Source organism: Protopterus annectens, chromosome 11.part0, assembly GCF_019279795.1.
Source record: "Protopterus annectens isolate FY-2018-M chromosome 11.part0, PAN1.0, whole genome shotgun sequence".
Classification (NCBI taxonomy): Eukaryota; Metazoa; Chordata; order Ceratodontiformes; family Protopteridae; genus Protopterus; species Protopterus annectens.
Genome location: NC_056745.1, coordinates 1,398,728,931 through 1,398,742,347, shown reverse-complemented (window position 1 = coordinate 1,398,742,347; position 13,417 = coordinate 1,398,728,931). Strand labels below are relative to the sequence as shown.

Here is a 13,417-nt window from a genome sequence, read left to right as displayed (position 1 = left end):
TGACTTCTACCACAGGGTTTTATGTTGTTATTGAGGTACTTTACAAGGCAAGACTCCTTCCTTAACTCTAGGAATCTCAATGTCTAGAGATACTTTACTGAAATTCCTCTGTTTTAAAGTTGCATGGCTTTAGGTGGGGTTGCACAAAATGTCACTGCCACTTTGTGTTATTGACAACAAGTGCAAGTTAACATGATAGCTATCCTCGTGAAACCAGTTATTGCCACTATTTGCGAATCATTACTGGTGTGCATTTTGTTATACAGAAGTGCTGTAATGAGCCATGCACATCACATTTAACACAAGGCATATGACTTGCATGAACATGAATTTGGCACATGCACACCCACAGCACCAACATGCAACACTATGACAGTGCCCTTGTGCCATGATGCAGTGTTGTATATGTGTCCTATAGTGGGGGTGCAGTGCTGCATTGCACATCACATGATTTGCAAGTATGTGGCTGTCTGTGTGTGCATGAGGCTACAGTTTTGATCCTAGATTTGACATGAGAGTTCCTGACTACATCAGGGAATAAGAAATGCAATGTGCCAAGGACAACAGAATTTACACTTCTTCCTGCAAAGGAACTTTATGGAGTGCGTGCTGGGCAGTTATGATGTCCCAGTGCACAATGAGGATGCAGAGCATGAGCTAATTGGAATACTGGGTGATTCCATGGGCATCCATTCCATTAAACAGATACAGAGAACTGAAGCAGCACCACTGTGGCACGCTGCAGTGATGGGAGGTAGATGTTCAGAAGAGTGAAACTGAAATGTAATGTGAGCATTTCGTTTTTATTACCATTTCTGTTTTGTTACTGTCTTAATCATTATGCATGTATTCTTCTTCTTCTTTTTTCAGCTTTTCCCGGTTAGGGGTAGCCACAGCAGATCACCTGTCCGCTCATGATTGGTAGTGGAGTTTTACGGTCTTGAGTTGCCAGCCCAGTGCCCAACCTTCCACAGAAGACACACACATGCACGCACTCATGCCTAGGGCCAATTTAGAGTGTCCAATCCACCTACAGAATGTCTTTGAGATGTGGGAAGAAACTGGAGCACCCAGAGGAAACCCAAGCGACCACAGGGAGGACATGCAAACTCTGCACAGAAGGCACCCCAGCTGAGGATCAAACCAGAGAACCTCTTGCTGGGAGGCGACAATGCTAACTGCTGCACCACCATGGCCGCCCAATCATTGTGCATGTATACTTAAGAGAAATATAGCATCCAACTAGGTAGAGTTATGGTCTTATGTGTAGTAGGTCCTGGGTTCGTGTCCATAACAGGCAGAATATGTATGTGAATGAATGTACTTCCTATGATCCATCATTGAGCAGCTGAACATATAAATGAGTGCTGTAAAAGGCAGGAACACCTCTCCTGGCTGCAGTATTATAACACCTGTGCCAGTCCATTGTGAAACCTTGCCTATGTTTATAGCATATAGTTGTGATAACTTTTCCCATTATTTCATCTTTTTGTTGGTCTAGTTGTGGAAGAGCAGGAGATGAAGCCAAAATCACCTCAGTCTGCACCAGCCATAACTTCTGTCACAGGTTTTGTCAGTGACAGCCAGGTATAATAGTCAATGGGACAATGGTACCCTTGCTAGAGGAGACTTGGTGAGATTATTGGTGTCCTCTCTGTCTGTTTCCGTGGAGGTCAGGGATGACTGCTCTCCTAAAAGTGAATTAGTAGCAGGTGAATTATAAAGGCTACTGACACAGGGATGCCAGTGTAAGGCATGTCTGCTTGTCAGGAAGCTGATTTTACCCCTACTAGAAGAAACATCGAGGGTTTACTGATGTCCCTTATGTCTTCTTCTGAGGAGAATGATGAAGGCGTCTCTCCTAAAAGTCAATTGGAAGCATCTCCAGTGGTCTCTTCAGTTGAGTTGCAGATGCTGATGGCTACTGTTGTGCACCAGCAACTGGATGCCTATATTGATGACACTGACCACTCTCTGGGATACTTAGTGGTGTCATGCAACCAGAAGGCCCTGCCCATCCTTTTACCAGCAGAGCAGATGGCTCATAATGTTGGCCACTAAGGTGATTAGTGCAGAAGTTTGCTGGTCTCTGAGCTGGCCTGGCATCCAACCATGGCAGGATCCCACTACTTTCTCATTCTCTTATTTTCGCCCTTATGTCTCATTCCCTATTCTTTGTCCTAACCTCTGCATCCCCAATTGTCTACTCTCTCTCTCTCTCTATATATATATATATATATATGTGTGTGACCATCCAGTGTCTTACCAGCCTTTTGTGTGTATACCAACCATGTCAGTTTTACTGCATCTGTGTTCTGTCTTTGTCTCTGTGCCCTATAATACTTATCCTTCTCCCACTATCAAATCTGCAACCATCTCTCACTACCTTCACTAGATACCCTTTTTTGTAGCGCAGAAATAGCTACTCCCGCCCCAAAAATATCCTTCCTCCCCCTTATTTTTCTTACCTTATGGTTACCCTTCTGTGTTTCTTTCTGTTTGCTGTTCTCCCCATCCTCCTTTCCGATCTACCCCATTTTCTTCCTATTTATATGATGACTAGATTTATCATTTTACTGTGTATACCCATGTTGATGTATCTGTTGTTACATGCGCTGCTCTTCTTGTCCTCGATGTGTGCTGCATGAGTGTTGCCTACAAGTGTGCTGTGCTTTGTTACTTGTATGAATGAACATCACCTGGCCATGCCTCTGTAACATACTGTGACTTGCATCATATTGGTCATGTGTAGTGCTTTGCAGTGCTGCTCCTGACATAGAGCTACCCAGTATGGTTTATCCAATAAATGTTAGTGTTTTTTTAATTATGCAGTCCTTTGTTCAGTATGATGCCACTATTCAATACGTAATATGTGTCTGATTAGCTGTGTGGCTCTTTCCACATCAAGCTCCTTGAAAATTACAATTGTGCTGGCATGCAGGGTTTTTATTTGAATCACAGCCAGATTCTTCTTGGAGATGTTACTGTATTAGTCAACTCCAGATTTCATGTGATAAGAGCAACAGTATAAGTGATGTTACAAACGTGTAAGTCAGAGTCTAGTTTGTTGAAGAAATAAATATTTGATATATGGCATTGGCTTCAAATGGGAAAAAAATGCCAACATAATTAAGGGTTCTTAACATTGTGTAAGGATACATTATCATTATTATTATAATCTGAATGTGATAAAACACAAAATCATGACTGGAAGCTATTCAAAGAATAACTGATTTTAAAAAATATATTGTATTCAACATTTTGTAGGTTTCAGAAGGAAAGAATTTCGTGGAAAGCTAGCTATAGCCATAACTGCCAACTTTATAAACAGAAATACAACTGCCGAAGCCAAGGTTGAAGAAATTAGTGGTGTGGCATTCATCTTTAACCAGAAGTTCTTTCAGGACCTTAAAGAGGAAACAGGTGGGACTTAAAATATTTTAATTTCTGGTTTCAGATATACTGCTGTTAACTGTTATCACTGTATAAATTTAATTTACTATGCTAATGTTTTCTGTCAGTCAAAGTACTACACAATCACTCTGTGTATATAATGATATGAAGGGTCTGGGCTTGGCCTATATACTTCATGTGTTAGCAAAATAGTTAACTACACAAACGACAGATGTAATTTGCTTTCACTGTGCTCAGAAATATTCACTTTAATTTACTATTTGTAAGATGCTAGGTAAAATTCAGAAAAATGGCCCATACTTCATAGTTCCAACACAGAGGAATATAGAGTTAAATCAGCTCTGTATTCTTAGACAGCTGCACAGTAGGTCTCCCTAATCTGATTTATTAATGGACACTAGGCAGATGTCTGGTGCATAGTACATATGCATATGAGCTTTACGATATTAATAACATCCCTAAAGAATTTCAGAGATAGCTATACTATATGCAGTGGCTGCCTTACAGAAACTGAGCTACATCACAGTTATGCATGTTCACTGTATTCCTATTAAAACACATCTTGTTATCCTGAAAGCACTCCTAAACCACACAAATGTGCAAATAGAGGGCCCACAAAGTAGCTCAGGTTTCATTCTTGACACCTGTGTAGTGTTACTGCTGCTGATAATGATGTAGTACAGTATCACTGTAACCACTCTCACATATACTGGCATGCAAACACATATGCAAGCTCACTTGCATGTAACTATACCCCCCTGGATACTCATGCACATACATACAATATGTATATATTTGTCCTTTTGTGACTTTTGTCACTTCATTTTCCTTCATAGCCTAATTTTCTTAAGCTTAACTACCGCAGGCCAATGTTTTTTTTTTCTTTTATAATATAACTTCAAATGCTCATGTCCCTTCCACAGTAGACCTCTGGATACCTCTAACCATAGGGACTTTCTAGCAGTAGTCTGGTTTCTCACTTTGAATTTCTCCCTTACATTTGCATTTGTCTAATTGGTCCAGAATTTATTTTACTGCATTAGATTCATGCCTCAATCATTGTATCTAATTTAGGTCAAAATTACTTCTTATTGGCCTCAGTGATTACTCTTTCCCATTTGCTAGCAACCAAATGTCAACTATTGTTATGTTCTAGGGGAATATCACCTGGTTTAAGCAACTGATGTCCTGAAGACCTCTCTGCAATAGTTTGTGCCTAGGTTTCTTCCCATCTTGAGTATTTCATCACCCTTTGACATTGTCCTCCAGATATTAACACTGACTGACTGCAGCCAGTGTAGAACTCCTTAGCATGATTATGTGCAGTTTCTTCCTGTTCTCAACATATCCCTGTCATGTTCTTTTGATCAACTTGGCTGTTTGTTTGGTTTCTTAATATTTTTTTACAATATCCTGGAGTTGTATTTTTGGCCCTACATGATTTGAATATTTCTTACCTTAAAAAGTTAGTTGTTTCCTATAATCTAGTCTGAGCAGTGCTCCTGTCTGGCCACTCTAGGACTGCTGGTCATTTCAAAGCTGTGGCTTAAAACAATGTATGTTTGTTCCTTTGCACTTGATGGCTTCTGGATTCCCCATCTTGTCATGATATAATCAGATGCTAGAATACATTTAAGTGGCCAAACATTTTTTTATTAAAGACTATTCTGTTTGTATACTAGCAAAACTTAACCTGATGCAGTTTTGTCTTCATTTATGTTAAAATGTTTGTAAATTATTTTATATACTCTGATTAGCAAGCACATTAATAAATTTAAATATAAATCTGACTATTTGCATGGCCATGTTGAGACTGCTAGTACTTCTAAGGGTACAGTTGGGAACTTCAGGCTCTTGTTCATTCTCTTACCAGGTGTTCTACCTGTGGAACTTGTTATTCAAGTGTTTATGGACATTCATGTCACTGGGTGGCTCAAAAGTGTCCCTTAAGACATATCTTTCCCACCCAGTTTCCTTGGATAACCATGGTAGTTTGACATGTTTTCATTTTTAATCACAACCATTTAAATTATTTATTCCTGATTTAATTTTACTCATGGGTTTACTGTAATCAAGTTTGCACGCCTGTGTAGTCATATTTTATTGTGCTATTTTACTGTCTTTAGTTCGTAAGCACATTAGTAAACGTGATCATGATTTGATTTGAAAAATCTACTTGCAAAGCTCTGTACCCATTGCTGTCAGCTCCCCTCAGTGTATGACATAAAAAGATTAGTGCATGCACAGTGTTTTAAGGTCCACAAATTGTTTTGAAATACTTGATTTAGGTGGTATTCCTTACATTATAATATGTAGATTTTACAGCTGCCATTGCTTAGTCTTTAAGTGTTAGTATGCCATGTAATATTATGCTAAGATCATTTACTCTAAAAACAAAATCAAAGTAGTTTCTACAATATATAAGTATTAGGGAATGGTCTATAGCAGTGAGTGACCTTTGCTGTGACTGCATTGAGCATAAACCTTCTGTCTCTGGATGGTTGTCCTCAAGGGTGCTGAGAGCCAATATATACTCTTGAGGGGAGAAGTAGAGATGCATGTCATCGGCTTAACAGTGATATTTTATACCTTGCTAAAGGGTTTTCTCAGTGAATAAATGTATCCTGCATAAAGAATTGAGGCCAAAAAAGAGTCCTGAAAAAGTGCACGTCCCAGAAAGAGCATCACATAAGATTTAACTCTAGATGCAACTCACTTAATGCAATCAATATAGTTCTCTATAACTGAAGAGCAAACACAAGCACTCAGAAAATGAGAAATGAGTCATTTGTTCATTCATTCTTCAATATCGAGTTTATCGCAATCAGGTTAATGGGGAACTAGAGTGTATGCCAGCAAGAGTTTATACCAGCAAGTAGTAGGTATAAGCTAGGACTAATCCAGGATGAAATACCATGAAATACTACTCTTTTGCAGGAAATGCCCCCCCCCCCCCCCCACACACACACACACACACATTGTGATACACCACATATGCGCACAATTATGGGCAATTTAGAGGATGGACAGTTCTCGTAATGGAATATCTTTGAGATGTGAGAGGAAACTTTAACTGTCATCCAAAACCCATATGAACAGAGTGAGGCCTTGCAGATGTCACTCAGAAAACAACCCAACCAATAAACAGGCCTGAGAATGAAGAATTATGAAGCAGCAAAGCTATCTGCTGCAACACTGTTCCCCAAAAGTGTTGCCTGTGGGACAGAAGTAAGATTTTCAGATACAGAAAAGTCAGGACAAATGCAATAAATTTAAAATGTTGGAGAGTCTCTCTCTCTCTCTCTCTATATATATATATATATATATATATATATATATATATATATCTCTGTCTGTCTCTCACTCTCTCTATCTATATTTTTCAGAGAAGTGTTTTAAGCAAAACTGTTAATAGTTTTAAGTATTCTTGCATTCTACATTCTACTCTGAGTATTCATTACATTTGGTTTCATAAGCTACTGGAAATTAGCAGCAATTGAGCACCTTTTATTGGCTATGTCTGTTTTACAACTCTGAAATGACATTACATTATATTTGTTGCTGGCAAAAGAGACCGAGCCTATCTACTCTGTTTTTTTAAGTACATTTAACATTGCATCTCTCATCCATGCCTATTTTTCCCATCGCCCTTTCTTCTTTATCTCAGCATGCCATTTTGAATGCCTCTGGATTATCTGTCCAGCACTCATTCCAGTAATCCATTCCATGAGTCTACAGCCCTCTTCATGAAGAAGTATTTTCTAAGATTGAAGGAATAATTTATACCTGCTGTATGCTAGATGTACTGCCTCCTTCATCCCCAGTCCTTCTTGTACAGGATGACCAGTTAAAATATGCATGGCATGATCCTTGTGCACTAATGTCATGTCCCCCTGTTACTTCCTTTGTGTTCTTGTAAGAAGACGTTAGCTGTTGTAGTTTTGGTCCTATCTTTTCCCTTGCACTTATGCACCTTTCTGTTGTCTTTACTCTGGACTCCTTCCAGGAGTTTTATATCACTTTCCTTGCATGGCCGCCCAAATTGCACCCATTAGTCAAGTTGTAGCCTAGCCAGGACTCCACAAGTAAAAGCATTACTTTCTACCTGTGATGTCAATCCCCTTGCTTGAGGATACACCTCAGCATTCTCCTGCTTACTACTGCATCTAACTGTCACTGTCATTCCGGTGGTCCAGTCGAAGTGTGAACAGCACCCTTTTCTTACCGTATTACCATGAATGACACTCCTCCAGCTGATGTTTCACATCAGGGTTATTGAGGTACCAGTGCAGTGTATTGCATTTATCTGTACCATACCTTAAATGCACCTTTCTGTCCAGTGGGGAAGCCTTTCCAAGTCATTCCCTAGGCTCTTCCCCTCTTCTCTACTGCTGCGTCTGTGTTTGTGCCATCCACAAAGATGGTGATCCTCCTGTCTGTCCCTTCAGATATGTTCAAAACAAATGTAATGGGTACTGGACCAAGGGCTCACCCCTGCTATATTCCACTATTCACTTTTCTTATTCCTGAAATCATCTCTGTTACAACAAGCCTCTGTGACTTACCCTTTAATCTTGCAACAGTCCAGCCACTGTCTAAGTCCCATCCCCAGCCTTCCTCAGCCACCTATATGGGACTGAGACAAACGCTTTAGTCATGGGAGCATGTCCAGTGGGACACTTTTGTCAAGGTAAGTGGCAACCAAGTCAAAGAACTTGATCATGTTTGACTGAGAATTCCTTCTGGCCATAAAAATCACATTAGCCACTCTCCTGAGCTGAACATTGTTCTTCTCTAGAAAAGTAACCAGCATTTCCCTAAAAATAAGTTAACATTTTACTGCTAAATTACATACCTCTCAACCTGCAAACATTGTAAATACAGTAGATAGAAAAGCTCTTAAAAAGCAGGTGCTTCCAGCCAAACATCTGTATATGTAATTAGCATAAAATCTGGAAAACAAATAGAAAATAAATGTTCCCAATTATAGTAGGAATATGGAATGTTACTCAAAAACACATTTAAAAACAGTAACAAAATGATGCAAAAACATAAGCACATTAACAAAGAGACAGTGTAGACTGTCTAAACATTAATGGGCTGTATTGCAAAATTCTACCACTCAAGCTGCTTTATTTTTGCTTCTGAAAAAACAGGGAAATGTAAGATGTGTGTCCTGTTTTTCAAATTGTTCGTGCCACTAGTATGTTGGCCATGTAGCATGCTTTTCTGTGTACTAGACAGCTTCAGAAGTCATGAGTGATGAGGGGGCATACAGAAAATTGTGTGAAGGGGTCAATCAAGCCCAAAAACAGGGATGTAATACCAAAATTCATACAACATATGAAGAGGTAAATGAGGCCTGAAAATAGGTATGCTCCTCCAAAACAGGGACACTTGAGAGGCTTGCTGTATTATGCTTTTTTCTAAACATATATACTGAGCAGCAATGTAGTATTTCTTTGTAATTTAGACTTTTCTGTCTTGGTTCCCACTAACCAGAAAAAAATCTGCTCTCCAGCTATATTTATCTGGTCAACAAACTAGAAAAAAGCTGATTTCTCTAGTCTGGATAACCTCCTGGGTGAACACGGTATGGGAAATGTTTCGTTTCATACTGTAGTAAGAAAAGCTGTAAGAAAATGCTCATGGTTCAGAATACTTCAGAGTAGGTTCATAGTACTTCCATTTCAGAGCTACTTCTTTTGGCTTATTCTCTGTTTCTAGAATATTTTCAAGACTTATAATTAGTATTTGTTCAGTTAAGCTTCAGACAGAAAGCCAGTCTTTCCCCTCCCTGGTTAACCGTCATCTAGTGGCATAAAGTATGGATCTGTTTATCAAACATTTACAGCCTGGTTCTATGGGAGTGATGCAGCCCTGACTGTGACCCAGATGACAGGGGTCAGTTAGTAGCCCAAATACTGGAGGAACCAAGCAGAGAAGGGGGACTGAAAGAGTATGGCTCACTCTCCATTCCTGAAGGAAGAGAGAGTTTAGTATGCACTTGGGGCACACAGGGCAGTGCCAGTTGTCTTGTGAAGTCCAGGAAACCACCACATGTGCTGCAAGAGGTGGTACAGGGATGCCTGAAGTCCCCTTGCAGAAGTGAAGAGATTTCCATAGTGGTCAGCCTATTGCACACACACCTCTCCCAGCTCCTCACCAGTTGTGGTTGGTGAGGTCCAGGAAGGAAACCAAGAAAATGCTTTGTATCATCTCTGATGGCTGCCACAATGATGGCACCGCTCAGCTGACTGTCACACAGTGAAGGAAAAAAAATGGACTGATACGCCAGATGATGGTCAGATGGTCAGCAGGCAGTGAGTGGCAACACCTGCAAAAAATAATCAATCACTTATTGTGGTCTTGGCAACTACTAGATCATTGTACAATACCTCTCATTATGTTTGTCATAGTTCATCAAATTATTCCAAGAATAGCTACAGACTCCCTGTCTCTGGTACTTCGTTCCATGGATCTACCACCCTCTCTTCAAATAAGTACTTTCAAAGATCCAGGAGTAATTAATACCTGCAATCTGCTACTGTACCTCTTTCACACCCTCTGCCTTTCCACCTTCAAATGTACCACCCTATTCTCTGATAAAGAGAGGATCAGTCACCATTTAGGCAATTGCTCAAAGAACAGATGTTCCCTCACAACAGCTTTTCCTGGTCCATAACCACATTTTCAGAGCATAAACTCTGACTGATATCCCCTTTCCAGAGCCTTCCAGTTCCTTTAGTCAGCTCATTGAAGCAAAGTTTGCTAGAGATATTGAAACAAGATCATAACAATCAGCTGAAAAACAGCTTTGTTCATATCATTGTCATCATGTCAGGAACTACTCATCCAATACTTGGCTGTAAAACAGGTGCCAGCAGGGTTCCACTAATGTTAATTGAAGGGAAGATTGGCAGAGGAGGAGTTCACCAGAGCTACTTGACCAGCTCTTTCAGTCACTGAAAGCTGCCTAACCAATAAGGGGACCCTTTTATTTTATTTATTTGTTTGAATTTGTTAACCGGTCTTGGGCACTGATCCAGTGTGTACAGAAAAAAAAACTGAACATTAAAGTAAATACATGATATTGTGATATGAGTGAAACAATGAAATACAATAATTCAATAATGCCACATACTGAACTGTACTCCCAGCAAAATATGACCAGCTCTGAGTTTGTACCACCTTGGCTAGGTTATATTTAATTATGGGTGCTTCCAGTTCTGATTTGTGATTTATGTGAACCTAAGATGATTTAGTGACTCACACTGCCACATTTTCTCATCAGTTATTTGCTTTGCTGCATACTAATAGTCTTATCATCAGGGAAAGGAATAACAACAGTAGTCTAGATCAAGTTCATGTTCAGTGACTAGAAAAGAGTTAAACAGAAAAAGTAACATCCTCCTGCACCTCACCATGCTCTATCTTCAGCCACATGTAAATTAGATCAGAAGAAGATGTAAGATAATGCATAGCCTGATCTTGGTAAATAGGACAAAATGATTTTATATTCCATTGAACGTTAAGTGACTAGGACATTAAGCAAAGTACCATATTCTTTACATTGTGAAAATAAAAAAGCCCAAGAATCCAGACCGCAGGAAACACCTTTAATACAGCAAAGCTTTTAAGCAAAGGTTCTTTGTCAATGCATATAAAGACATATTAAAAGCAACCATTTTTAAATAAAACACCATCCAAGCACTACAAACCATCATCTCATCTATAAATTAATTACATTTTTTTTTTTTTTTTTATTTAACATTTGTTGACCGGGAATGTCCGACTAGGTAACATAGAGCCTGTTTTCAGCGGAGGCCCGGGGAGAAATGCTCCAGATGCATGTCTTTGGAATGTGGGAGGCACACAGAAGGCACCCGAACCTCTTGCTGTGAGGTGACAATGTTAACCACTGCAACACTGTGCTGTGTTTACTAAGAGCATTTGTCTCAACATTTTTTCTGCTTTTGGGCCACAGCATACATTCACATTTAGAGTACTACAAAAAATACATAAGTTGAAAACAGAGGAAGATATTGTTAATAAAAGTGAATTATGTGAATATAAGTGGATTAATTATTTTAGGGCTGACAGATTTCCTGGTTTGAATAATGTAGATAGTCTTAAACCAGTTTTAAAAGCAAGACATAGCTATGTTTACTTTTAAAGTGTTTTGTTGCTATTATTAATTTTAGGGCTGCTTTAATACATTGTAATATATTAATACGTATGCTTAATTATACTTAATCATGTATTTTATTACTTAAATAGTCATGTGAGATGATGGTTTGTAGTGACTGGATGGTATTTTATTTAAAAATGTTTGCTTTTAATATGTTTGTATATGCATAGACAAAGAACTTTTTGTCCGAAAGATTTGCTGTATTAAAGGTGTTTGATGCGGTTTGAGTTCTTGGCTTTTTTATTTTTACGTTGGTTTATTTGTTAGTCTGTTGGATCCATATGGCCAGTTGCTATGTTTTTGTGACTATTTTGCTGTACGTTGTGCTTCGGTTAATGTCCTCCTGCATAATGCCTGATGCCATTTGCTTCTGCTTAGCATGTATGGATGTAAACATGGTCGGACATTGTACAGAAGGACTTTAAGTGACGCACACCAGTATTCCGGAACATATGCCTTTGTGAATGTATGTCTTTCTGAATATCTTATCTTTAAATAAGATGACATGATGGTAGGAAGGAGATTGGGCATCATGAGTATCCAGGAGATAAGGTGAAAGGGAAGTGCAGCAAAGCCATTTGGCTTGGAATCAAGAATCTACTGCTCAGGGAGAGGACACACTGGAAATGGTGTGGGAATTGTGATGATACAGAGTCTTCCAAAGACAGTAAGTGATGTCATCAGAATTAGTGATAGGCTCATATAGTCAGAATCCAGTGTAAAGTATAGGGTAATATTCATCTCAGCATACGTCCGACAGATAAGTTGTGATGGCTAAGAAGAGAGTAAATTCAGGCAGCAGTTACAGGGTCTACTCCATAAGCAGGGCAGCATGAGCTGTCATTGATAACGGAGGACCAGAATTCTCCTGTCAAGACAGACAGAACAGGATATGAAAACTGGCTTGGTCCACATGGGTGTGACGGTAGTAATAAAAAAGGAGAGGACATTCTTGACTTTTGTCTAGCAAATGGCTTGATGCTGGCTAACACATGACTGAGTAAAAGAGACAGTCATCACAAGATCCCATACAGGAGTGGTCAACATGCAAATTAGGTAGACTTTCTACTAAGAAAGAAAAGATCTTGGGATAGAATCAGAGATTTGAAAGTCATCCACAGTGAAAATATTGGTCCACTACACCTGAGTACCCTGTTCAATAACAGCCTCACTTCAGGCTTTGTACCCACGAAATGGCGAACGGCCACGGTCATCACGCTTCATAAAGGGGGGAGTGACTACAGACACTGGAAACTACTGCCCCATTAGTCTGACTAGTCTGATATGCAAGGCTATGGAGCATATTATCGTGGACCTTACAAATAGGGATATAGGAAGCCTCCAAACTCTGGACCCCACACAGTTCGGATTTGTGAAGGGTAGATCACGCTTGCTCAATCTGGTAGACTTCTTTGAGTCCATCACCAGAGCTGTAGACAAGGGCAAGGTGGTACACACAGCCTGTCTCGATCTTGCCAAGGCCTTTGCTACCATTCCCCACTTGGGAATCATTGATAGACTCACTAATCTAGGCATTAACTCCTGTGTCACAAGGTGGGTTGCTAACTGGCTAATGGATAGAACTCACACTGTGAAGGTTGCAGACTCCAAATCGGACTACTGACCAGTTATGAGTGGTATCCCACAGGGATTTGTCTTGGGTCACCTTCTGTTCAGCATCTACTTCTCAGAAGTTCAAGCCAACACAAAAGGACTCTGGCTGACCAGGTTTGCAGATGATTGCAAACTGGGAGCTATTATAGAATCCCCAACTGGCGTAGACATCCTACAAATGGGCCTCACTGACACCAA

The 13,417-nt window shown here is 39.7% G+C and overlaps 1 protein-coding gene across 10 annotated transcripts in view; it reads left to right on the top strand.

Moving 5' to 3' along the window:
- Nucleotides 1–13,417, top strand: part of LOC122815864 (F-actin-monooxygenase MICAL2-like) — a gene marked incomplete at its 3' end in the record, with an annotated part of 2,588,394 nt that overhangs the window by 1,111,117 nt on the left and 1,463,860 nt on the right. For all 10 annotated transcript variants that reach the window (XM_044088691.1, XM_044088682.1, XM_044088687.1 and 7 more), the window contains 1 exon segment: nt 3,268–3,423. In XM_044088691.1, coding sequence (XP_043944626.1) covers nt 3,268–3,423 — 156 coding nt within the window.